We start from the raw sequence: 27,859 nt of genomic DNA on the forward strand, positions 1-27,859 counted from the left end.
AAAAGTCAATCAAACAATTGTTGTATAATTCTACCATGCTAATAAATATTTACTGTGAAATTACACATTGCATATTGATTTAATTAAATGAAAAAGCAACCCCTTTTAACCATTATACCAAGTATTTACTCTTGAGACGACTTTGATTGTTCAGTTTTTTATTTCATTCGCGTTGTTTTTATTTGTTTGTTGATATTTATAAAAATAAAAAAGGTAATTGCATTTATGTTTACCCTTTTTATGTTTTATGTGTTGGTGAAAGTTGTATATATGGTATTCGAGAATTTGTTATGTGCTTGTGGGTGAGGAGTTTGTTGATAGGGGCGCTAAACTAGTGTTAATACTTTGCATTAAACATAAGTTACAATAAGTATATGTCCTAGGTGTATATATTAATATATAAAATCTATGCCAGTTCGTCTCTTGTTGTGAATGTGTTTAGCGAATGTGTGAGAGTGCGTGAGATGAAGTGATTGTTTAGTAAACTAGTTTAAGATAATATTAAAATATTATTTTATGTGCCGCTTCTGCATTCGATATTCAATTATCCGGCTGCTGATCTCCTTGCGAATGTTTCAAGTAGTTTTGTCCTTCAGATTTTTCATTTTCTTCGAAAATAATATCACTTGGAAAGCTGGATCTTCAGGTTGAATGGGATGTATGGGATACATCTCTTTATATAATATATTAAGTTGCCGCCATCGTGCGTATCTTGTATCTACGCATTTTTCTTATTACCGGCGCTGATTTTGTCTTTGGTGCGGCTGTTTATCATTTTAATGACCACATTCCTTTGGGCCATATCCGATTTGCTGTACTCATCTATGAACTGCAAGGATATGGAAAATAATTATTGTAAACGTAAGCCATCATTTCAATGAGCCAAATCATTACAGGTTCCATTTTAATCAGATATTATTAGCCCCTTACCGTCAAGTCGAAGTCCTTGCTGAGGAACTCCCTGGCTGGCGGATTGTTGAAGGAAGCCGTGACCAGGAACGGATAAATCACAGGGTTGAACTGGCTGGGCAGCTTGGCCAAGCACTTGAAGATCACGGCGTACTGCTCAGATATTAGCAGGTCCTGATGTCTGCGATTGTTGACGCAGAAAAAGGCCAGCGAGGCGACAAGGTCAATCAGCATTGGGCAGCTCTCGTTGTTCGTTGACCATTGCTCATTCACCAAACTGCAGTTCAGGATGAGGGTCATCACGTCCAACAGCTTCAGCGACAAAGGACCCTCCACAGTTAGGGCCTCCTGAAAATACCGAAACACATTTAATTGGCAACACAAGCCAACAACAATGGTAAAAAATAACCGAGGCCGAAATCACTGAGCAAATGTTTTAATTAAGTCAAAGCAAATATCAAAGAGTGCCACTTGTTTAGGGCAGGAAATGAAGGGCCGGCACGTCCTGCGGCCCGATTGTTTATTTAATCCTGCCTATATATTTGCGTGCTATTTGCGTAAGGGACTCGTCGAGCGAGCCAGAGAGCGCTTCTAATTTGTTTGTCCTGGCAGGCCAAAACCCGAAACTCGAAATTCACTGAAACTGAACTGAAACTGGCAACTGGTTCGAGTATGAGCAAGAGTACGAGCACTGAGCAAATATTTAGCCAAACAATTGACATGCCTGGCTGGCTAGAACAACGCCCCCTCACTTTTCCGACCCTGGCAGGATATGAGCGAGCGGCAAGAATTTTCCAGCCGGAAACGAAAAAATACAGCACGAAAAAAACAACACAGATAGAGAGAGAGCGAGCTCGAGAACGATTGAAATTGCGTGGGCTTCGGATTGGCTTGGGTTAAACTTGAAAATTTCATTTTACAAAGTCAATATTTACGCAAAAACAAGCGCGGCCTCTGGAGCGGCTCTCGAAAATTGAGTTTGCTGATTAAAACCGAATCAAATTATTTGCCAGAAACGGAGCAACCGACCCTCGCTCAGAACTTGATGATGATGCTGATGATGTTGGTGATGACGAGCAACCGAAACGAAACCCTTATCTATTTTTGTGGTAATTTAAAACAAATAGCTCTAATCCCAGTGCAATTCGTGGTCGGAGCTTTTGGCAGCGGCAAAGTTTGTCTAGCAAATTAGTTTGTCAAGTGCGTAGCCTTGCCTCTGCCAGCCTGCATCTGTTAAATATTGACACGTGCAACAGAACAGACGCACACACTCGAGAGCTCAGATACCCGGATGGAGGTACACAGGAAATTAAAACCTAGCTGCCACACTCTGCAAAAAACACTGCTATTTCACAGTTTGGTAGCTGGTTAAAAAGTCAAAGGTAAATCTTTTCATTTTAAATAAATGTATCACATAATTTTTATGTGTATATATTCAAGTAAAGTATACAATTGGTCATCACATTCATAAATATAATTTGATATAGACTTTATTTACAAGTACTTTAAGTTCCATTATTTGCAACTAATAGTCTTCTAGTGCTGAGCCTCAGTTAGATTCACGATTGTAGCACTCCCGTATTCTGTTTCATTGGCGCGGTTTTGGCTGCCAACCGAACTTGGCCCATTCCAACTCCATTCGGCTCCTTTCGTTACGGTTGGCATAAATATTTTAGGCCACGCCAAGACGACAGCCGACATTTGGCCCAAGTAAAGTGTCAAAATATTTGCGTATGCCACCCATCCTCTGTTTCGTGTCCTGATGCCCCCAGGCAGGCAGCAGCCCACCCACCACCCACCACCCAATCCTGCCGTTTTGGCCATTTTCTGCTCTGAATTTTCACAGGTACACCGGTATAGAGCGAAATGTCATCGCGGTTCAATGGCGTCTGTGCCTCATGTTGTGTTTGTCATTTGGCGCTGTGTTGTCTGTTCGGCAAATGTCACTCTGCCCTGACTCCTGTGCATTTTCCCCAAACCAAGGTACTCCTCCGGAAAATCCCACCCCACTAAATACACAATTCTCGTGGTGGCTGTCATGACATTTGGCAATATGCAAATCACTCTGTCGAAACTCACTCGCAGATTGCAAGCCGCCGCAATTGCAAAGTTTTAAACGTCTACACTAACTTTTCCTCCCCCCTGAATTTCCTCCCGCCGATGCCGATGCTACTATTGTTGTTGTTGTTGCCGATTTTCTCAATTTTCACCAGGCGATTTCACGTTCGACAAAGTTTAGGAGTGCAAAGCAAAGAAAAGCCAAACGCATACACACGCCACCAGCAGCAGTTTCCACGGGAAAAAATAAAACAGAAGAGGGAAATTCTAATGAAATTTTCTCTGCGCTTCGCTGCTTGAGCAGGAAAAATCGAGTCACATTGATGAAAGAATGGATTCAATTTTAGGTTCCAAATAAATTGGAATTACGATAACAATTACAATATATATAAATTATTTTAGATGAATTTGTCAAACTGTTTAATACATGTGTCGCAAAATAAACTATTTCAAACTTTTCAAGACTCTTGATTAGATAATACATAAAAACATCATTGTTAATTTTAAATTACTGCACTATAAAATATTTAACTTAAATTTTTTATAATATTATCAGGATTTCTTTAGGCCCTAACCACGGTGCCTTCGTATTGGGTTAAGAGCTGGCTGGCTGACTTTTTGATTTGTTTAAACGGCGACGCACGACGTTCGACGTTTGTCGTTTGCGCCGAAACTCCCAAGAATCCCCCACCCGTTGAAGGGCAAACTCACCTGGAAGGTGTTCACATCCAGGGAGGCCAGGGACACGTAGAGATGAAAAGTCGATGCCGCCAGGGCGGTCGTGCGTGGTGGAATGCATTCACCTGCAAAAACAGAACAGAACAGAAATAAAAAATAAGAAAACGATTCAGAAAATAGGTAGGAAAGGCGGATGAGCGGCGATAGCGGATATTCACTCATAAAACATTAGAGGCTTACGGAAAAATCAAAACTAATTTCCGCCTTTGCGAGGAGATCACGTTGCATGGGTTGTTCGTAAAGTGCATTGAAATCTAATTAGCACTTCCGCCACTCCACTCCTCCCCCTCCACCGCAATTCAATTTTCAGCTACTGTTTGGTTCAGTTGAAACTCACCCATTGGCATCACGCAGCCATAGAGCATCGAAACGGTTCCAAAGAGCTCGGTGGACTTGGCCGCGCTCAGCAGACGTGTCGGATCGGCAGGACCTGTCGACGGAGGATAGAGAAACGAATAAGCAACGATCCTTCTCCGGTTTATTTACCCTCTGGCAGGTGCGACTTCAGAAGCTGGCTAGTGTGACTCACCCGGCTGGCAGGCATCAATGAAGCGGGACAGGAAGCCCAAGGTGGTCAGCAGACCCAGCATCACACTCTTGTTGCCCTCGATGGACTCCCGCACCTTCTGAATGCGACGGGAAAGGATCTCGATCAGGCCCGTAATCACAGCATAGCTGCAAAGGGAAAAATGAAAAGTATTCAATTGATATCATCAAAATAACTATGATATATTTAATTAAGTTAATCCCCATTGAATCTCTGTTTGCCGAACAACTGTAGTGCCTTTCAGCTATTCATTGCTTTTTAGCCGTAGTCATTCGGCCGATTTCTCGTTGTTTGCCCCGTGGTTTCTATGTCCATATGTTGCTAGTTCTGTTGATCCTGTACCCACTTCCTACCCCTTTAACTGGCTACCTTTTGGGCCAGGACACTCCACACTTGTTAATCGCCCGGAGCGTTCAAAGGCACGGGGTGGAACGACTGGAACCCGAGCATGTGTCATATGATTTGAAAGCGATTTAAATTCATACTCCCTCCTCGCAAAACAACAAGTATCCCCGCACCGGCCGGAGAGCAGAAGAGAGGACTCCTCTTTATCCCGGGTAATCAACGGGCAAATGACATTTCATTTGCTCTGCCAGCAAGGTGTTTCCATTCACATATCGAGGTCCTCTTGTGTCCTGTTGTCCTGTTTAACCTCCGAGTGAACATTAACATGTCCTTGCTCTGGCTGCTGTTGCTGATTCTGATGCTGATGCTGATGCCTGTTGTCATTGTCAGCGCAAATCTGTTTTGATTTTAATCCAGCTTATGCGAGCCCGAAATGCCGAAATGCATGCCCATGGTCCTGCAGGACTGCTCCTGGTCCCTCCCGCTTCCGGTTACCTCCCCTAGTCCCTTCTTTCTGCACATTGTTGTTCAGCGAGCTGTGCTGCTCATTGACTACACTGACAAAAACTGCGGCTATAAAATAAATGGCTAAACCTATTTACAGAATGAAGCGTCTATTCCCATTAGTTGAAAACGCTTTATTAAGGATTCGCATGACTAAACTCTTATTTGAGGGCGAATTTATTTACAGTGTTCATAAATCCGCTGCCCTCACTGTTTTATGCTACCGATTATGCGTCTTAAGTGCCGAAATCAATGCACACAAATGCCCAAATTACAAGCGCCCGTGAAAAGGACATTTTCCAGTTGAGAGAGGAAAGGGAACCATTTCGTGTTTCTTCTACAAAAAAAGGACATTTTTGAAGCGAGCGGCAAGGGGTTGCACTTTTTCCTTGCCAATTGCAACTATTTTGTTTAATAAACAAGACAGAGCTTGAGTTAAGTAGCGTGTGCATTTGACACTTGTTAAAATATTTGCGCCTGTCCCACACACACACACACACTCACTCACACTCGAGGGAGGTCCTTGATGATTAAAAGGGGGGTTGGTGCGCCTGCAACTGTCGCGCGTATTTAGCGAACGTGTTTTCACAACTAACAAGGATGTTAATTTTTTTTTCGCTTGGGATTCTTATTTTTATTTCGAGCTTTGCACCAAATGCCTTTTCACACCCGAAAAAGTCCTGTCTGGGTGTCCTGCCAGTGGTTTTGCCCCCTCGACAACCATTTGCGCCCCGTGTTGTCGCATTTTATTTTTATTTTGTCGCCATCGTTGGCTGCTGCTTTTGGCTGCTGTTTATTTTACGGCACTGACGATTATGTCCTGCCCGGGGTCCTTAGTCCTTGGTGCTCGGTCCTCGGTCTGTCCTGTCCTGGGAGAGGAAACCTCGGCCACATCCGATACGTCGCTGGCCGGGGAGTTGGCCATTTTGTGTTTGGATTGATGCGACCAACGAACTAAATACTTTCCACAGGCGAAACTCGGGCCAGGACACATGACAAACGATGACAGCTCACTGGCGGCGGAAAAGGGGCGGCCACCCACTCACAAACTCACCCGCAGAACGGGGGTAAAAGCATCCTTCGAGCTCCGTGCTAGCTTTGTGCTTGTTGGTTTAAGAAAATTATTAAGGATATTTTTGTGGTGCTGATGAGTTTGCCGAGTACTTTTTGTCCAGCGGAGGCCAAAGGGACAGCGGGCGAGGCTGTGGGTTAGATTGACCAACCAGGAGAGCAAACATCGTGTGGATTGTCCCTGCGTCCGGGTCTCCCCACGTCCGTTAGTCCGCTCGTCCTGTGTCCTTGTGTCCGCCTGTCTGCGCTAAGTGTCCTGTGTGCGATGCGAGGCACAAATAGCAAAACAGGAAGCTCAAGTATGTTTACAGTTGACAACGCCAGAAATGTTGTGGGGATATCAGCATGGGATCAGCAGAGATGTGCTTTTAGCTTTATTTTTCAGCTTGCAAAAGTGTTTTGTTTTAACTTGAAATGGTTGCAAAACAAAAAGTGGTGAGCTCTTTATTTTTGCTTTATTACGATAATGCAGCCACTGAAGTTCAGACAACTAAAATAATTTTAAAACGTGCACAGCGTTTAATGTTTTATATTAAGAAAACCTTTGATTTTATGCCAAGATCTTCGATCAGAATTCATTTCACGCAAGTATCTGAAGCTGGCAGCACAGATACAGATTCAGATACAGTGGAGCGGGACTTTGGGTCTCATCCTGGCGGTGGCACGTAGTCCTTGCTGCTTTGTTTGCCTCTCCACTGGGTGTGTGTGTGTGCGTTTGGCTGCTTATGTGCGTGTGTATTAGCGTTTGAGTAATGGACGCTTTTATTTGCGAACAGGACTTCTGGCTGCGTCAAAAGGGGTCAACATGGATTTTTCGGCTATATAGTATGGCATCAAAATTGCTGCTGGCCGTGTTTGCGTTTCAACGCTGCCACGGCTGCCACGGCAGCTTCGGTGGTCAACTCTGGATTTTCAGATTTTTGCGGCAGGACATTGTCATGGCATATCAATCATTCATTTGTAGAATGTTATGGATCTGTATATGTTTATGGCTTGCCACTTAAATAGCAGAAATCTGTATGCCATTCATTTGTATTGTAAACATCAAACGATGAATGAGCTCCTTTTGTTGATGACTCGCTTTCGTTTATTATGATAAATCACACAGAAAATAATGAACGGACAAAGAGCACGAGGTTTTGTTTGATATTTTTAGTGTTTGTAATCAGCACTCGCCTAATTGAAATCAAAACATCAAGCAAACTGAAATTATTTGCACAACAATTTCTCTTTCTTTCACTCTCCGTGGCCGAAGAGCAAAAATTCCATCTCCAAAAACAAGAAAAGCAAATGGTTTGAGAAGGACTTGCACTTGAATCTACGAAAGCTGCTAAATGGATGCAATGTCACAATTCCCGGGAACTCACACACTCCTCGCAAATGCCGCTCGTATTTGCTTACGAACATTTAGCAGTATTTTATGGGCGAACGTATCTGAATCTTTTGCTAATCGGTTTTGCATTTTGAGCACATTTAATGCTAGACGCGTGCTGCTCATTAGCATATGAAAGAATTATGTTGCCATTGTCGGTGGGCTTTCAATCGAAATTTGCACAGCACGTGGCTTTTCAAACAATTGGTCAATCGATTTTAAAACTGTTTATGAGATTGGTGGATAAATTCTGGGCGCGAAACGCTTTAACTCTATTGGCCTACATGTTTCGACAGATTAAAAACATGACAAACAAATTAGGCAAATTAAATTGAAATCATAATAACCCAATGCATATCTGAGTGTTAATGTAATTTGACTAACTCATTCATTTCTGTGGCAAACTGAAGGATTTTATAGTCAATGATTCAATGATAGCAGGTTAAGCGATTCAAATTATCTGAGAGCATACAAATTGCATTTTTCATTAACTTATTTACACACACAGTAAATCAAATTTTTACCAAAAGTCGTTGGACATTTTTAACCCCAACACATTCTGTGTTTTCACAACCAAATCTGCTTAGCAGCTTTCGCAGTAATTCAATTTCAACACGAACCATTGAAATTCATCAGATTCAAATACATTCAATCAAGTAAAGTCAACAACGGAGGCTGGAAAAACGCCAGCTGGCTGCCACTCTGCATCCGAGCTGAGAACACACGTAGAAACCCATCCGCTTCCGAACCCAATTCAAATTCAGATCCAGGTCAGATTCATGTGCATAAAACTCAACGCCTTGCGGTGGCCTAAAACAACATTGGAAATTCGATTGTAGTAGGCAGGCAAAACAAGCGACACACACAGATCGGCTCTAAAGGTGTTAATGAAAACTAAGCTGGGAAAAAGGGAAATCAGGGAACGGTAGCTACCCCTTCATTTTCCGCAGTGCGCACGAGCCGGAGTTGATTAAAATGCAATTTCAAATTGTTTTCTCCGTCGCTTGTCAGCACTTGATTAAGAGCAACTGTTTCCTTTCGGAGGGTTAAAAACTGTCGCGCCTGCGCCTTGCCATTCAAAACTCCCCCCTTCTGATGGGCAGAACATACGTATATGCATATATATCCCCGGGCCTCCCGATTCGGGTGTCATGTCAAAACAATGCAACTCGAGTCGCATTTTAGGGGTAGTAATCGGCAGTCAAACAGCCGGCCAAAGTCGAGAACTCTGATTGCCCACAAGTGGCTAGGAGGACCAAAAGTGCTGGAGCAACCCTCGGACGAGAAAGCAAGGCATAGAAGTTAGGTGACCTATCCAGAAAATGTATCTTTTACTCTAAGCTACGAAGTATATTAAATGGGAGTTACAAGGGATTTCATTCTCAATAAATATTCAATATAAACTATACAACTATAATACGAGAATCTGAATAGGTTTTTACTGTTTTAAAAGCCGTTTTAAATCATAATGTAATAGAACTGCTAACAAAACTTTATGCACAACCCCTACCCAATTTTTCGGCGGGTACATGGCTATCATTGATGATGCTGAAATTACACAACACCTGGTACCGGGGGTTCGGTTGCCAACTTTGTTGGCCATGTTTATGCATTAGAGCGCGTGTTAAATAATTTCATGCTGCAAGTTGGTCGACTCCTTTATGGCCATAAAGGGAATCGGGGGCCAAGGGGTAACGGGGCTTGTTGTACTGCGAGAGGGTGAACTTTTAATGGGCGACGCGGAAAATGTGGGCATGTGGTGTTAAGTAACCTTATCAGTGGGCGAGAGCAGGGACATCGTTATCATTAAGAGCCACCAACAGTGTGACATCATCATCATCATCATTTTATCATCATAATTATGGCGCTTACTAGGGCAGCACGTGCAGCAGCTGTCACTAAAACTGCGGCAAGGGGGTTATATTTATTACATAAATCCCGGCCAGGACTAAGACAATTCGTCATGTCACAGGGATTTGCCATGGAGAGATCTCAATTGTGGCTAATGGAGCTTAGACTCGGAACAGTAGACCTCTCGTGAATTTCAATTGCTGCTTACCTTTCGGTGCACGCAAAGAAAAATCCCAATCTATGTCATTATTTTAAAGTTATATTTTACTTGGAAATATAACGTTGTTTTAAATGGGAAGTAATACTAAATCGAATACAATGCCGATTGGTATTGGAAGTTATACTGCAAATGCGAAAGAGAAATTTTCACATTGTTCCCTGTGCATGTTTACATTACTAATACGAAACGCCTCCAACAACAATAATCACATCAACAGGAGCTGGGACGTGACTCTCTAATGCCCAGCAAGGGTTCCTTCGCCGGCAGGGGTCTCCTTTCGGCCTGCATGTCCTTTTGCCACTTCGGACATCCTGCGGCGCTAATAACCCACTTACTTAGACTTATCCCATTGTTGAAAGAGGGCACAACAGCGAGTGGCGGAGGACCGATCACTCCGCTGCCCATCAATTATTGCCCGGAAAATGCAATTCGGAATTCAGAAGCGAATTGAAATTGAATTGACCGCATTCGGGCGCACAGCATTTTTGATTTTTTACGAAACTATCCTTCCTGTGGCGGGCATAGCGAAATGGTCATTGGAAAAAGGACACCCCTATGTGCGGATGGAATTTATGCTCTGGGTGGACGGTTATGGTTTAATTGCATTTGTAAATGTTTTGGCTGAGGCGGAGATGCGGTTATGATTGGGTGCAATTTGAAAGTTCCCGCCACGGGGGGTTTGTGAGAAATCTAGATCGATTGGAAATCAAATTTAAAAAAGTCCGCGTTTATACTCATTAAATATTCAAATCAACAAATGTTTGTGCACATATTTTGTGTTTAGCAAACAGAATTAGTTTATTTTTTATGTAAAGTACAAGATATACCCGTACTGGTTTCGAATACTTCCATTACACCCCGAACACCCCTATCATAAAACTTATGAAAAAAGGTAGAACTCACATTTAAGAGAGTTATTTTATAATTGTTCTTCATTTGTGTAATCCAATCGAATCCAATTGGTTATGCCCAAGGACTCGACAGGACATCAGTTACGGTCACGCCCTGCCCAAGGGCTCCTTTTTTTAATTTTTTGGTGGTCACACAGCTGTCAACGGAAACCCTTGAAATCCCTCCGTTTTGCGAAAATGGTTACTAATTTCAGATTTTTCGAATAAACATAAAAAACGGGACAGCGAAAAGTGTAAAATAAGAACAACAGAGATACAAATCAAATGACAGGCGGAGAGGCGAAAAAGGCAGCTGTGTGTTTTTTCAGGGCCGCACCTTCGACTGATAAGAGTTCCAGTTGAGATCGTAATTAATTTCTGGACTCTCCCCTGTTTTTATTTTCATTTCTGAATGCAAATGAATGTGTACGTATCGCCGTACGGAGCAGCGACAACTTTTAATTCATTTACCTTGCGCCAGTCGCCGGATGACGATGATGATTCAGTCGGAGAATGAGGATGCCCGAGCCCAGAAACTGATGCAAATTGATTTTCAACGGCGTGGCAGAAAGAGAGCGGCATAGGCTCGCCGAAAGAGATGGCTGTAAAGGCGCCGCGAACCGCAAGGTAGCGTCGAAATCGAGGCATGGCGCCTAGCGAAAACCGCAGCGAAAGGATTGCCCTCGCATGAGATACATCTGTACATAATGTATGCCTATCTATACACCGGTATCTGCGCCTTGGACTTCTCAGCTCATCATAAATAATGTGAAAGAATGAGTGGCTTAAAGCGATAGCCAGCCAGAGGAAGTCAGTTCTTGGCTAAATATCTTGCTCCATAAAATGGGAAAAAACTGTGCCTTAATTTTCAACGCTTCTATGAGTTAAGTGGAATTAGTAGTAAACTTTTGAAATCCAATATATAGTTAAAGCACGATACAAAACTGAAAAAAGGTGTAAACGAATAACCCTTAAATCCCATAAAAGTGCTTTATAATCACCATATTAGTTATTGACTTATAGCCCTCTGCCACGCCCACCCAGCAGAAGGTTACCCTTTTTTTTTGCGACAGTTGCTATGAAACCCCTTATTTAAAATACTTTCAGGCGTGCATATTTTTGCGAGACTGCGGAATCTGTTAAACTTTTTACAATGCTGCGCCTCATTAAACCACCCAAAAATCGGAAGCAGGCCCATTACCACGCCCATTAATGTAAATTAAACGCAATGCAGACATATGCCAAAATGAAGACCTCAGCTCCTGGCCCATCCAGTTTCGCTCCGCTCCGCTCTGCTTGGGTTCGGATGTGTCACAGCGCATTATCATTCATAAATCAAAACATGGAAATTGTTTAAGGCGGGGTGAGGGGTTGCATTTTGGCCGGGAACAACAATATAATAGCCCTCCCCTCGCTGTGCGCAGTCTAATAAGCATATATAAAAAGTTATGAATAAATTAAGACATTTGGTTGTCAGTTCGGGTTTAAAGGGATGCAGATAGATGTGCCACGGGGTTGTTGCTCACTTTTATTCTTAATACATCAGTGATTAAACTCGCATTACGCGGAGAACCAGGGGTTAAGGGTAAAAAAAAAATATTAAAGAGTGCCTGGCAAGTGCCGAGATTGAGCTGTCAAGTGTGCCCTCAAGACTTAGCCAGAAAAGTGTGCAAAAAGTGCGGAAAAATAGGGGGAAATGAAACCCAAGAAGCCGGCAGAATATATCTCAGCGAAACTCAAGTAAATCCGAGTTATAGATATGGGATGGAAAATGAAATCTGCATGCGGTAGGCCAACGAAAGGCGAAGACAAACACGGATGTGGCAATCACTCCGTGGGATATATAATCCCGATCCTGTCTAGCCGAGTTCTTAAAACGAAAATTCATCAACACGTCACCCGTCCATCCAATCCGTCCATCCATCCATAGAGCAATGCCATACCAGACCCAAACCATTCCGCTCCATCTCGCGTCGCATCTCCTGTGTTTTCTTAGTAACGAACGCCACCCAATGCGTTTTCCATTTACCCCAAAAACTCGCACAGAAAAACATTGGGGCGACAGGCAACGGGGTAAACGTTTTGTCTTATATTAAATGCATATATGTATATATATTTTGACAGCGGGCTGGGTGGGGGGTGCAGGGGAAAGAGTTTGGGCGTCTTCAATTACGACACGCGCGTTGAAAATAAAATTTCAGCAGTTTTTACCATCTACACAGAGAGAAAATAAAGTGCGTTGCAAGGCCAATTAGTTTGGGCGAAGGAACTCAAATTAAAGATGTAAACTTCCATATGTGGCAACAACAACTTACAGTCTTTTCTACTTTCTATTGTGAAACATCTTCTCTGAATGTAAGCTAGGTTTTTTCTCAGTGCCTGCCTGCTTTCCATATGGGGCTTGTCACCGGGCCACATAAGGCGGCGACTGCTCATGCACTGCCTACCGCAGATGCTCATCCAGAAAACCAAAAAACAAATGTGGGAAACGTAGGAAAATATAAAATTGGATGGGGAATCAACGTCAGAAATGGACAACACACGTGGGGCAGCGCGATGACGGGATTTTTCTATGGGAATTGGCACTGAGATTGGTTTGCCAAATCCCCCGTCAACCTTTGCGAGGCTGTTAAAAAGCCAAAGTCGAAATAGCTGCCAGAAAGTAAAGCCGCTCGTAAAACTCAAACGAGGCGCGAAGAAGAAAAAGCTGGAGAACCCAACAGCAGCAGCAGCAGCACAAAAACATGGCGCCAAATAACCGCAACCATAACGATGTTCCCCCCAACAGCTCCTTCTTAAGATCCGTCCCAGAGCCATAGAAGGACCCCGAACAGGACCGTGCGGCGACGTTTGCCGCCATTTTGTAGAAGAAAAGTGCATATAATAAAATAAAATAGCAACACGGCCAACAAAAGCCAGTCGAACAACACACACGACCAGGAGGTGGGTCACAAAAAATGCCACGGGCATTAAAAGTAACCAAGTCGCGAAAGGCAAGGCGAAGATTCAAATACCCTGCTAACGCGGCTAATTTAAAGTTGGCAAATAACTTAACAATAATATGTATGTACAATTGTAACTGGAAATTATTTAAATGATTTCAAATCATGCAAAAAACATTAGAAAAATTGTAGATTTTTAAAAAATGATTTTAGGAAAACCAACAACTTTCCTAAGATTGTTCGTATACCCTTGAGGACTTTCAGGATTGGAAAGTTTGAGTCCGGGACCAAAGTCAGTGAAAATGGGCGCCTGTGATTTGGCTTTTCCGTTCTGAGAGTGTGTGTGTGTGTGTGGAAAAGTAGAAAATGGAAAATGGCTAGCGAATGAAAATGTCGCAGAGTGAGCATCGTAAAAAATTATGCCCAACGTAGGGTTCCAGCGCTGCTCCAAATAAATGTACAAGTATGAATATATGCATGGCGAGTGGGGAGTCGAAACCAAATTGCGTTCTTATGGCACTTTAGTGGCAAAATCAAATTAGAATTTATGGAAAGTCGCCGCCCAATCATAAATGCGGCGCCCCTATATAAGTAGGAAACATTCCGCGACCATCGAATAGCCATAACCATAGGAGCGACTTTTCCTTTAGTGCTTGCTAAATGACCTTTACGGCTGGACCATTTCAAAGAATACTTTGCGAAGATTTTTAGTTTTATCGTAAATTTTTATGCGAGTCCCGCGGCTGTGGAGAAGCGTATGGGGTACGCTTATAGGTTATATAGGGTAGCTCCCGGATTAGCGGCTTGTAATGTGCGCCATCTGCTGGCCACTTGAGGGCATTACTCATGCCACATTTGGCCCGATTCAAGTGCTTAGCGTGTTAATTTGCACCAGTTTTGGTCCCCGTATCTGGATCTTCAGCAGGGGATGCGGCCGGTACCATCTATCTATCTATCTATCTATCTATATAACTATAGAGCGAGGGTTGCTCGGCACTTCGATTGTGTTGCGGCCCGAGGCCTCGTGTTAAGCCCTCACAATTGCCATTTGATTGAGTGATGCGTCAGTTGGTTGTCCTTGTCCTTGCGCCTGTTTTGTGTTCCCGTTCTGTTTATCTCCACCCCCTCATAATCACCCCCTGCTCCTGTTTGCTTTGCGAGCTACCAACGCGCATTAACTGCACTGGAAAAAACACTTTCTGCTGTGTAAATCAATTCCTTCGATGTTAGACAGAACTCTTGGATGTAACAAAGTTTATTTGAAATAAGAATGGAATGTTAAATACATTTCGCCACCATACGCTTAATTAAGCCAAAATTGTTTGATTTTTTTTTTTTAAGTGATGGAACAACGAAAACTGAAACAGGAAGGATGTGATTTTATAGAGGGTGCATTATCATCCCGGAGATATAGTACTTCGCATCTGACGAGCATTAAATTAACTGTAACCGGCACTGCACTTTACACATTTTACATATGTCGCCTACCAGAGACAACTTCATCTTGGTGGGTGGTTGTTGCCGGCCCACCCGCTCCCCCGGAAATTCTCCCCAGAGAGGAAAAACCCAAAACAGAGCAGTGGGCACAACAACAAAAAACCAGGCCAAAATCAAAGCGAATGCACTCAAACGAAGAGTGGCTCAGCCTCGGACTGAGCCTGTAGGTAATTCAATAGCCAAAGCCGTACCGCTCGCCCCCTCCCGCTGCTCGTCCTTTGACATGCGGCGGAGCTGGACAGGCACTCATCAAACTTTTGACATGCAGCTCGACAAGGGACAGGCGTTCGAGGGCGGACGGGGAAGAGGGCATAGCTGCTGAGGCTGCTGCGCCTTTTTGCATGCAAAATGTCAGCGCATATGTCAGACTTTTGCATATGACCTCTTCGGGTTATGCGAGTAGAGGGTAAACTCAAAAGTTACGTAGCTAGGTAGAAAAAGCCCAGTCTTGCCAGCAGTCCATTTGATACCCCTTACTCGGTTAAATCGGCGACTGCACACCTATCCAACTTTATGAACTTTGAGGACGATATAGCGGACGAGGAGAAAACCTTCAACTACATAGGTGTTATGAGGATCTGCCAACTTCCTAGATCCAATATTTCCCGACTTTGCCGTTTATACGGACGGACAGGTGAAGAACGGACACACAGACAGTTATGGATAAATTGTTATAGAATTATCTCTAATCAATAAATAAAGTTTTTAAGTTGCCACGATATTTTCGTTTTCCGTATTGCCCAAACAGTTAAAACGCACCTCGACAATGGTTTTTTCCTCAGTCCTTTATGGCCAAATGCATTTTGATGCAAATATACAGCGAAGTTTTGGGCTACAGTTCTTTTGAGGTACTACTCTGACCCTTGACCCCCTCTCCTTTGTGGCACACCCCCTCGAACACACCGCCCCTGCCGTCCGCTGCTCCGATTTCGGGTATATTTGTGTGGGTTTTCGTGCAGGGGTTTTGCTATGATGTCTTTGTAACTGTAATTGATGCTGACTTTTTGACAGTTTGAATGTCGAAACGAACAGATGAGCAACGGGAGCTGAAAACGAAAACTGAAACTGAAATAGAAATTGAAACTGAGCTCTGTTGAGCAGTTGACTGCAGTCGGAGCAGGAATACTGGTGCTTCAAAATGCGAGGGGCAGGACTCAGATGACAACTCTGATTAGTTGTGTGACAGTTTTCTGATTTGAATTCAATTATGACATGCAAAAAGCTGCCAGGTGGTCCTTATCGTTGAATAAAGTTATGAAATGAGCAGTGCCCATAACTAGACTTTGAAATCAATTTTATTATAATATATTATAATTGATGCAATCAGTTTCTTTAATAGTTAAATACAATAAAAATGGAAAAATGCATTCCCTAAATGCATTATTCCTAATGTCACTTTCGTTTGAGCAATTTAAAATGACTGCTAAATACGAATTTGATGCCCCCTCGCCATCAAATTTTCCACCCTCCCCCGCTGACATTTTCGGGGTAGCTGAAAGATCAATAGGCACACCGTTAAGAGTCAATATTTTGATTTTCCTTGAAGCGGGGGTGGGAGGAATTGTGAAAAGGACGAGGGGCAAACAAAAGGAGCGGCGCAGTGGGCAAATAGGAAACTTCACCAAAGCCAAACAAAGCGAAAGAGACAGAAACTGAGCCGAGTTTTCCCTATGCTCAGCCTTTTGTCAAAAAGAATCAACAGAGGCGAGGGGGGAACTGAAATCGGATATTAAACGCAGCACATAAAAAAGCCAACAAACAAAGGGCCAGGGAGGAGAAACATGAGAAACAGGACACGTCGAAGCATATTTCCAAAGGAGTACGAGAAAACGACGAGAGAGAGAAGAGCAGCAAGGACAAAGGACCCAGAATGAAATTAATACATTTGACCAGATAGGAGAGTCAAAGACCACGGTCTATCGAAGTGGGCGGAATGGGCTGCTGTCTAGTTTAAGGTCTTAATAGTTGCACTAATATGTCGATGGTAAAATAAAACCCAGGGGCACGTGTGTGTGGGTGTGCAAGTGTGCTTAGATGCCAGATACTGTCCTTGTAATTGAGCCGATGACTTTTATTGGCACTGGGAGAATAAAATGTATGAAAACATATAATAAACATATCGAAGAGTAATAAACAATCATTTTTTAAATATAATAACTCAATTAGAAATGTAACTATAAAGAACTTAGGCCAAGAACTTGATTTCTTGTACATCATCTACTGATTGTTGAATTGCGAATTTTCTTTTTTGCTCAGTAAAGTCCGTAACAATGTCAACTGAAAACTGCATGCCACAAAAAGTGGCACACTCAGACTCTGCATGCGCACATCCTGCAGGATGTGGATGCAGCAGCTCCAAGGCCTGCCGGCCATAACTCCAAATTGGCCATTCGATCTGGTTACTTAAAGGGTAATTAAATTAACTGCCGCACAGCAGTCGAGTAGTTGAGCAGCAAGCGGAAGTAACTCTGCCAGCATGTCCTCCTTGTTGACATCCTGCCAGTGGAAACGGCAGTCGCCGGAGCATCGCCAGACAAGCTGGGGAATATCGAAAAGACCTTTTGTTTTTCCCCCCCTACAAGCACGGAAATATGCATATATTTCATTATGACTGCTTTTTAGGGGTGGCAAGGTGAAAGGGGTTCCGGTTCCGGTTTCGGTTTGGGATTGGGATTGGGCTTGCGTTTGGGTTCTGCTTTCTGGTTTCGATTCCGCGCCAAGGGGTGTTTGCTTTATCGCGTGCCAAATCATCGTTATGATTGCGATGAGCCGCCTTTTCAGTTGTTGCGATTGATGATCAAATCGTGATTAAAATATATTTACTTCCCGTTTTTTACCAAGAGGGCTAATGACTGTGTTGATTAATTATAAATCAATTACAGTGTAAAAAGATATCTCGTAGATCTGCGCACAGCTTTTTGTTTGATGCCAAGGTGCCCGAGCGCGGCAAATCAAATTTGTCATGGTTCAAGGACGGGGATGACATACTGGATGGTGGCAGGATTTATGAGGGGCATTATGGTTAACCAAATAGAATTTCAATCGACATGGATGCGCTGTGATTAATCATATGGAGATATTATGATAGTGTGAAACGCCAGCTAACTCGCAGAGCTCATAAGAGAATCTGTATTGTGTTTTTTCTAATTATTCAGCAAAGTAAAGTCAAATTTAATTAGAAAAGTACAAAGTATTTCCGAATTTGAGAGTTTTTGTAGAAAGCAAAAATCTTTTAACAAAAGTTTCGTAGTGCCAAACAAAGTTTCACTGCCCTCAAAGAATGAAAACCCTTGTCTAGATTAAAAGTTCCTCTTTGTCAACTTTAATTCGATTACACGACTCCCCGAAAACTTTATTCAAATGAACAACAAAATATTCGAAGCAGCCCCGCCACCTGAACAATTAAAAGTAAACAAAAATTTAATTATGCATCCGGCAAAAGCGGCACGCAGAGGAGCAAGAAAGAAAGCTGCAATCGAATTAGGTAGCAGGAAAATTCCAAATACTTCGTGGCCAGAAAAAATATGAAGCAACGGGAACGGAAACGGAAGAGGGCCAGAAGAGGAAGAAGTGCAAGATGGCGGACCATTCAAGTGCGGCGAATTGAGTTTTCCATTCAGCCAAGTTTATTTATTTTCAAGGCAAAATGGCGCAAGGTGCAGGGCCCCATAAAAGGGGGTGGGCCAGCCGGGGGTTGTTTCCCCGAAAATTATAGTCAAAAGAAAATTTGATTTTGCAAACGCTGTAATTGAATTGAGCGCCGAAATGCGCGCTACGAAAAATGGCCGAAGAAATAAAGGCGAGCAACCAAAAGAATGAGGATAAAAAGCGGCAGAAGCCACCACAAAAGGCTGCAAAGGAGACGACACACTAACGTAAAAAAATAAAACAACAATGGCTGACTTAATAAAATAAACGAAAAGCTTTTGTAACCAAATTGAAAATATAAACAAACGAAAATTGACAAAGAACATAAAAAACAGCAGTCAACAAGGAGGAATAATAAAAAATAAAGCAAACAGCTAGGAAAGGCAGAACATTGGTCAGAGCCCACAGCACACACAAAAGCATAAACAAAAGCCATGGCACACACAAGAAAAGCCAACATAAAAAATGGCTAGGAAAAACCGAAACAAAAACAAACGCAAATGTAACACACAAAAGCCAATTCACAATTGGAAAATGCATGGCAACAAAGTTTTTTTTTTTTTTTGTAATAATGAAGGGATAAAACACACAAAACTAACTGATACAAACGCAGAAAACACATAAAAAAGGTCATGTTTTTTAAAGTTCAATATAAAGGGAAAATTATCATATTTTTTAACACTACTATTTTACATAAACAGTTTGTGATTCATTAAAATTGCAATAAGACAAATCAAAAGTTTTTCTTTTGATGAGCGAAATCCGTTTTTGTTTGCAAAAAGTTTACAAAATGGCGTTTGTATTTTACAGCTATGCAAACGTCAACAATAGCAACAATTCGATTAAAACTTTTACCCATGAAAATGAGCGCAAATTAAAGGAAAACAATCAGATGAAAAAGAAAGGGGAAATGGATTCTGCAGCTCCTAGCAGGACTCAAAATTAAAGTGAAGTGCTATATCGGAGTTTAAACTCAAAAATGCAAAAAGGTTGGGGAGTGCCCTAATTTCATGTACAATAGAATTGAATTTTATCACATCTAAAATTATGAAAACGCTAAACAAACGAGTAAGAAGTTGTTAAAGAATCCATGTGTTTTTCATTTGCTAAGCCCCAAAATTATGCGATGGCGACCCACATGCTGTGCGATAGTGTGACCAACTAAATAAAAGTTTAAATTAAAAATAATATTTTTTAAACGCAGCAGGGCGGGCAGCGCAGCAGCAGCGACGTTGGCGCTGGCAGCGCAGCCGCATTTGCTGTCCCACTCTCGCGCAGTAGAACACGCCCTCTCCGGCGTGCGAAAGTGATGGCAGCAGTGCCGACTACAATGGCCATCTCGCTCCCACTCTCACCGGTTTTCGAACTCGCGCATTTCCCCTCTTTTCATTCGAAGTTTTTGTAGTTGGCCGCAATAAACCGGCGTAGCTGCACTTGTTGTTGTACTCACTTTATCATGTCCGGCAGGCGTTCCGGAACTTTTGGGTGGGTGTTCTTTTTCACGTAACTCGAGGACAGCGCCTCCGTGCAGGCCAGCATTAGCTCCGTGGACAACTCGACCGGATGTTGTGGTGATTTTTCTTCGGGTAACTGCAAGAGATCGAAAAGGACTTAGAACGGACACGATTTCGGTTATACGACTTAATTTCGAATAAAAATCAATCAATATTTACAATTTCATCCTGTATGTTAAATCTTGTGGTTAATAAAGCGCTTATTGCAAGGAAAATGTTTGTTTAATCTTAGTGCATTGGGCAATTTGTTGATTGAATCCCCATTAATAAATAATTAAAGAGATAATATAAGTATCCTTCAACGAAAAGTGGGTTACTATCTAAGTCATTAAAGTAGCACCGCACGATTGTTGCATGCTTTTTGGGGCCAGCAGAGAAATTCCTTGTCGCGTGTTTAAATTAATTATCAATTTAAACAGCAACAGCAAACGGACAGAGCAACAGAGAAAGAGACATCCACATCAATCAAAAAGTTAATTGATGTTTCTCCCTCGCTCACTAACAGTTAACTTTTTACTCTGTTGCGCCTTCTTCGCCGTTCTTCTCTCTTCCCCCTCTTATGCCACCTTCTTACATGATCCATCAACGAAAAAAAAAGAAGGTGAAGTAGATGTGAAGAGGGGGAGAGGGACAATGGGGCGGAGGGAGCGACAATGAACACGAGCCAAGTTAACAATGCCAACGACCAAAACAACAGCTCCAAAGTGCGATGCGCAGTAAAAATATTTTTATAGATTTAAATAAAATGCAAGAAATTATGTCCTATCAAAATGGAGAAGAAAACCGATTTACAATATCTTTTCGTCTTGAGAAAATAATGTATGTAATTACACGTGTTAAACGATATTTCTTTAAGCTTTGAAATTAGATCAAAAATAAAAAACATATAAACTATTGTTTTAACTATCACAGAAAAACTAATATTTTATACATACATATTGATTTATCATTTCTTAAGATTATATATATTTCAATATTTCTTTCTGATCTGACCTGGAACTCTCGCGGGGAAAGGGTAGAATTATATATATATATTTAAAAAAAAAAAAGGAAAAAAAATGTACAGATGTATATTGGGTGGAAGAGTGGCTTTTTATGCGATTTAACGATTGATTTAACGGCAGCCGCAAATGTACATATAAGCATTTTACACGCCAACAAATTGGCCAGAAGAGTGAAGAGCTCCAGAAAGTGGAGATCCATGGGGGGCAGGGATCAGGGAACCGACCTAGTGCTTAAAAATTGATGGGCCAGGCGACAGACAAGCGAGCGCACGAGGCCAGTAAATAAAATTCAAATAAAAATGCCAAACAAACAAAAGGCAGCGCCAAATAAAAGCGTCAAAGAAATGGCAAATAAACAACGCCAGCGAAACGAGCAAAAACAAAAGCCAGCAAAACATAAACTTTAAACAGGGTCAAAAAGGGTATAATCGAGCACCAAATGCCCTTCCCAACTAATTTGGAGTTACATAAATTTGCATAATAAAAAAATAAGGTATCTATTAATATATATAATAAATATTTATGGAAATATATAGAACTGTTCAAAAAACTAGTGTTAAAATAACCCTGACATATCTAAACAATTTTTTAAGCCAATCGAATTGAATATTAAAAATTAAATATTAACAATATTTATACACTCGGTTTACATAAATGGCCATCTGTACAACTATATAGTTACACCAAGACCTTCGGTTAATCCTCCGGACTCCCGCCCCACTAGGATTTCTTTATAGCGGGTTTAAGTTGGACAGCGACATAAACGCGGCCAAGTGTTAAGTGGCTGCCGGCAGGAATAAAACCCTAGCCAAGTACGAATTTATACCACACACATAGGCGACTTTCGACGTGGCCTGGGGAATTGTGAGTTGCCAACTTTAGTTGGGTCTGCCCCAATCCCACGGACAACGCCTCGAGGCGAGACGACTGCCTGGCGACAATTTTATTGTGGAGCATTTTGGGTGGCCAAAAGTTCGTGAAAGTTTCTTTTGTGCAGCGGTTGCTTTTGAGGATTACCTGGAAACTCTTGTTGATGGCATCGAACAGAACGGTTATGGAATTGCCCAGAAGAGCGTGACGAGCAATCTGAGGACACACGGAGCAGGCATTCCGGTACAGCTGCGCGGCCAAATAGACGGACCTAAAGCATTATAAAGTAGCGATATTAACGATACATATACTAAAAAGGTGGAAAGTGCAAAGTCAACTCACTTCCGGGAGATCTCTGAGTTTTCATCCATGCCCTTGCTAATCACGTGGTTGGCCAGTATGCCCAAGCCATCCATGCAGAGAAAGGCCAGAAAATCTAAGTTCTGAGCTTTGGGTATGACACGCAAAAGGTTGCCTAGGTTTCTATCCAGTCCTTGGGCACCTCCACCCTTGACCACCAGATTTAGCAGCTTGGGAACTGTACTATCTCTTCTTGCGTGTGCGGGCAAGGCATCCAAACTCTCCAAATACTCGGCAGCGCTGTAAGAAGAGCATGCAACTCAATAAATAGAGATTCCAATCTGAGATTAATGCGAATTTTATACACCCCAATGACATTTTAACGCTTAAGCGGAACTACCCAATTCGAAACACTATAACAATTGATTAGGTTCCATCATTTTACTCACCACTGATTCATCCTCTGCTTAAGTTTTTTCATCTTCTTCTTGTAGCTCCTCGTGTGAGCGGTGTTGCCGCCCACCTCGGAAAGAGAAGAGGATAAGTCGCAATCCTCATTGGTGGTGCTTGTGGCGTTTCCATTCAAGATGTCCTCGGACACGTCCTGATCGCCACGTCCCTCGTCCGCCTGTCTGGTGGGAATAGTCAGCTCCAGAGCTCTTTGCCGGATGTGTTCGATGTTCTCCTCGTGTCGTCGAGCGGATTCCATTTGTTTTTGGAGAATCTTTCGCTGCAGCTCCTCCGTCGTCTGTTGTTGTTGGACTTGCAGGGCTAGAAGTCTCTCCTCTCGATCTCTGGCCTTTTCTCTCGCCAGAGCCTGTCGCTGTTTCTCCTTCTGCTCCTGCATCTTACCAATTCTCTGTTCCTTCTCCAGGCGCGTTTCATTCATCTTCTCGAGCTTGAGCAAACGTTCTTTTTCTAGGGCTTGTCGTCTTCTTTCCACAGCGGCTTCCTTGGCCAGTTTTTCCTCCACCCTTTTTTGCCTTTCCTGCTCTAGGTCTTGCAGTCTACCTTCTGTTTCCTTGGAGGATTCCAGGAGATCCAATCGCTTGTTTTGAGCTTCTATGTTCTTGATGAAATTTATTTCCTTGAGTTTCTTCTCCTCGTCATGGGCTTTCTCAATGATTTGCTTCAGATATTGTTCTCGATTTTCAGCTGCCCTTTGGAGTCGTCCTTGCATTTTCTGACGTTTGTCTTCGATAATTTGATTCTTGGCTGCCTTGACATCCTCCACCCTTGAAAATAGCTGCTGTAACTTAGCTGCCTTTTCCTGCTGTAGCAGATTCCGCTTCTGCTGAGCTCTCGCCTGTTTTGCTTGATATTTTTTCAGAGTTTCCTGTAGGGAACGACGCCTGGACGGCGATGATAACTTCTGATGAAGCTCTTGAGCTCTTCCAGGGTGTCTGGCAACATAAGCCTGCAAGGTGGCCAAAGCCTCAGCTCTTTCGTTCCAAGACATGTCAGAAAGCAACGCTTGGTATCTTAGCTCCAAGCTGGCGTTCTCATCATCGCTCATGGTCACAAAAACAGCCGAATCATCACCGCTGCCCATCTCCAAGCCATCAACTCCGTCGTCCTGCTCCTCCAGCTGAACTTCACAGTCAGTTTCATCTGTTTCCGTATCCACATCGATCTCAGTTTGTTCCAGCTCCCTGATTTGTCGCTCCAGAGATTCCTGAACCTCTCCTAAGATCCTTTCATTACGCTCTTCCTCGTTGTCATCCGTATTTTGCTCTTCGTTCTCATCACAAGCACTCAGGTTGCTAGCATTGGTTTTAAGACTTCCACTTGGGAGCTTGCAGTGGGCAATGCTCTCGTAGAGTTCGCCTATGGTCTTGGAGAACTCGCAGTTGGTTTGTATCTTAATATCGATCTTGCTATGGTCTTCATTGCAGGCTGAAAAATACAAATTTTTTACTAGATCATAATTAGTTTAAAACGTGATTAAGTACTTACATTCCACCACGGTTTCTGCGGAAGAGGAGCTGCTGTTGTGTTGATTGTTGCCCTGCTCCTTTTGTTGTAGTTTTCTCAGCGCATTCTTCTCGCTCCTCATGTACTCCTTGTGCAAGGATGTCATTTTAAGCCCTGTAAGATCAGATTTCTGTCGTTTGATAATGGAATTGCGTCCAACACAAATACTGTTGCTGCTGTTACGAGTGTTACTTGATGAAGCAATTGGTGCGGGAGCTGTGGTGTCAGACTTTTCCCGCTTCTCTGGTTTCTTCGCTTGATTAGTGTTGCTTTTCTGAACGGGGAATGAATTGACCTTGGCCTTGGCGTTTTTGATTTCTGGTCGTGTTATGGATATTGATGTCTTCGCTTTAGCCTTAGCCACTCCCATTGGAGCTTTAGTTTTAGCCGATATTGTTTTGACGAGGACTTTGCCGTCCTCTTCGTCTTTCTGTTTTTCTTTGTGCTCCTGCTCCTTTTGCTGCTCATTCAACAACGCCAACGTCGGCAAACTGGCATATCCTGTGGGCTGATTGAATCTGTTTGCCCAGTGCATGCTGGTCCTTCTTCGGTTTTTTACAGTCAACCATCCATCGTCAGCATCTGCCGGAGGTTGAATCTGTTTTGGTTCGGAATGTTGATTCTCCGCCTTCAAAGTGTTTCTTGAATTTGAAAGTTGTTCATTGCTAGCTTTCAGAGTGGATGTGGAACTAGTTATATCCTCTCTAGAACTTAGTCTGGAACTCATTTTAGTTCTTGTGGCCGTGCCTAAAATGGAACCTGGATTAGTCCTCTTCGGTAAAGTTCTAGCACTTGAATTGGTGTTTCTTCCATTTATTTCCAACATGGTTCGGGAGCGGGCCGACAATCTAGAAGCCACATTGTTGGGTGGACCATAGCACTCGGTTTTGCTGAAGGGCCTGGGATGTCGCTGTAATCCACTTTTTCCAATGGTTTTTATTGGAGGAGGAGCTGTTTTGGTGCTACGTAAACCATTGACTGTAGTCGTTAAATTCGGTTTTACCAGACCCGGTTTGGTTGCTATGGTCTTCTGAGCTGCTACTCCTCCAGGTGGTGGAATCATCTTCTTCGAGGGACGATTTAGCACACTGGAATACTTAAGGGGACTGGTTTGAACATTATTTCCTGATATAGGATTTAAGGGTTGTGGTTTCTTCAAAATTTCCGCCAGTGGTTTAACGACAGTGCTTGGCGGCGTGGGCTCCTTATTTGCCTGCTGATTAAGTAAGGCGTTTTCCATAGACTCCAGAGAAGCCACAGTCATCTGTAGAGCAGTAGCTTCTGGAGCTGCTTCCATTAATTCAGGTTCTTTGCTTAAATTCGCTACGTAAAGAATTTGTTGTTCGAGAGAAGATGGCTCTTGTTTGTTAAAGCTTTCCGCTGTGTCTTCATTGGCTATTGGAATGGTCACTTCTTCTAAAGCCTCATTTTCAATCCTATTTTGAGCTTCTCTTTCCTCCGCCTCTATGCGCATTTTCTCCCTGACATCAGCTAGAGTTAGATATGGGTCATCCAAATCCGTTTGGGAATACTGCGTGCTGCGCAACACGAAATTAGATTTGTCGGCACTTAAATCTAGAGGACCCTCCATGTTATCAGATTGTGATGATCCTTGAGTAGCTCTCTTGCTGGCCGCAAAAAGTTCTCTGACATTCAGTCGCATTGCTCCCTTTGGCACTTGGTCATAGGCACGCAGTAATTTCCTGGGCGAAATCTGTCCATTATCACAGAACGGTGAGGTTTCTCCGGATTGAGTACCCGGAAACAAGGCTGGACTGGATTTTCCCGAGTTGTTGGGGCTGCACAGACTTCTAGTCCGAACTCTGGGAGTGGGATTGCTCTTGCGCACTTCCCAAGCTAGGCTTTGGGGACGCTGTTGTAGTGGTCGAGATTCATAGTCCCACGATACTTTGAACCATTCGCAAAGCGCCTTGAAATCTCGCACATAGTTTTCAAGCACCAGAATAGTCTCTTGGCAACTGGAAATGTTTTCATAGCACTCCACTGTCTGATAAATCTCATTAATAGCTCTCTGTAGATTTCCGAATAGCAAGGCCCAGTATCTGGCCTGCAGCTCCGACTTCTTGTCCCTTCCTGTGGAGGCGCTGCGCACGCGTGGTCCACCACTACTGCCTCCGCCGCATCCCACACTGGCAGAGGACTTCACACGCTGGGAAGTGGGCGATTGACAGTTTTTCGGCGTACCGTTGGGCGACTTCGGTGGCACCATGGGTGGCTTTCGATAGCCTACAAAAGATTTAAGTTATTAATGGGAATTTCAAATAAAATATAGAATTTGCCAAAAGTCGAACACTCGGTAATCATAGTTTTATAAGGTTATGACATGTGGAATACCTACATTAACCATTTTTAAACAAATCAAAGCTACCAATTTATACAACTTATGTACGTTATATATATTTTAAGCAATTTGTAGACAATATACAACACCTAAAATGTATCTAAGGTAGTTGCCACTATCATGTAATGACTAAGCATTTTACATGAGTCTCTTCCTAAAAGTAATTTTATAACTAAGAGAAAAACTCCTCAAGTACCGGGTATTCAATAGCAACAGTTGATGGTTCTTACAGTCACCGTTTAAAAGAACGCCTCCGCTTCCAACAGCTGGTCCATCGCCACCTGATCCTCCTCCAACGTCGCCGCCCACGGATCCGAATCCACTGGTAGCACCACTAGTTGTCTCATCGCAAAACTGGTAGACGAGCAGATTTTTCGCCTCTCTGCCCTCGCGACTCAAGACCTCACGCATTTCCATTGTTGGAAAGAAAACAAAAAAAAAAAGACCGAAAAGCTTGTTGTTTTTGCTATTGCTGCGCAGCTTCTGCCGGCGTCTCTGCCGCGTCGCTGCCCACGCAGCTGTTGCAGCTGTTCACGCAACTTTTGGTTTTGTCCTTTGTAGCAATCGGAATCCTGATGAACTGTCCAACGTTAAGGATACTCCGCGGAAAACACTCGCTTCCACTTCGATTTTAATTGATTATTTCGTTTTTTTGTTGCTCCTATTTCAGACGTCGCTTCTTTGTTGTTTTCACCGCAGAATTTTGCAACGCCAGTGGAATTGGTAGCATTTTCCAAAGGCGTAACGAGCCTAAAGATACTGTGATGGGGTCAATCAAAGCCTGAAAGATTCCCCTTCACTCTTCCAGTTGCCTGCTGCTTGTCTTGTGTTGGTTAGAGAGAAATTAGAAGTTATGATTTTTGCCAAACTCAGCCGAGCAGAGCCAGCTGATTTAAGCGCTGGGCTGCAATTGTGCAATATCTGTCATTGGGATATCGGTAGAAGTTAAGCTATCGATAAGAGCGCGCACTCAATCGATATTAAAAGTAAATTCAATCGTAAGAGCAATTTTTTGAGTATTCAACAAAATAAACTGAAAAAATACCAAACACAATTATTTCGCATTAAAGCTTACAAAAATTGTCCATAAGTTAATTTATAATTTATCGAAACAAAAAAAAGAAAAGTAAAACAGCAAAAGAGAAGAACAGAACGCCAAATTGAAGTTGTAGGATTACAAAATGCCCTTTAAAATTGGCGCTTAACCGGGAAGCTCCAAGCGAAAGCTCACCGCGTGCGAGCG

The 27,859-nt window shown here is 42.8% G+C and overlaps 1 protein-coding gene across 1 annotated transcript; it reads right to left on the minus strand.

Moving 5' to 3' along the window:
- Positions 1 to 149: 149 nt before the first annotated feature.
- On the minus strand, positions 150 to 27,534 carry LOC117150270 (S phase cyclin A-associated protein in the endoplasmic reticulum). The gene is made up of 11 exons (XM_033317080.1): positions 26,847 to 27,534; positions 24,237 to 26,501; positions 22,730 to 24,176; positions 22,323 to 22,580; positions 22,128 to 22,251; positions 20,043 to 20,182; positions 4,235 to 4,380; positions 4,043 to 4,135; positions 3,679 to 3,770; positions 931 to 1,257; positions 150 to 829 (listed from the first exon to the last, which is right to left on the minus strand). The coding sequence occupies exons 1-11, from the start codon at positions 27,031 to 27,033 to the stop codon at positions 719 to 721; spliced, it is 5,190 nt and encodes a 1,729-aa protein (XP_033172971.1). The 5' UTR covers positions 27,034 to 27,534; the 3' UTR covers positions 150 to 718.
- Between the last annotated feature and the right edge of the window lie 325 nt (positions 27,535 to 27,859).

The sequence above is a fragment of the Drosophila mauritiana genome, chromosome 2L, assembly GCF_004382145.1.
Source record: "Drosophila mauritiana strain mau12 chromosome 2L, ASM438214v1, whole genome shotgun sequence".
Taxonomy (NCBI): Eukaryota; Metazoa; Arthropoda; class Insecta; order Diptera; family Drosophilidae; genus Drosophila; species Drosophila mauritiana.

Coding starts and splice junctions, on each gene's coding strand:
- LOC117150270 (XM_033317080.1), bottom strand. CDS start 27,033: ATGGAAATGCGTGAGGTCTTGAGTCGCGAGGGCAGAGAGGCGAAAAAT. Junction 20,183..22,127: donor CCATCAACAAGAGTTTCCAG/GTAATCCTCAAA, acceptor GATCTCTTGCAG/TTACCCGAAGAAAAATCACC. Junction 1,258..3,678: donor TGGATGTGAACACCTTCCAG/GTGAGTTTGCCC, acceptor CGGTATTTTCAG/GAGGCCCTAACTGTGGAGGG.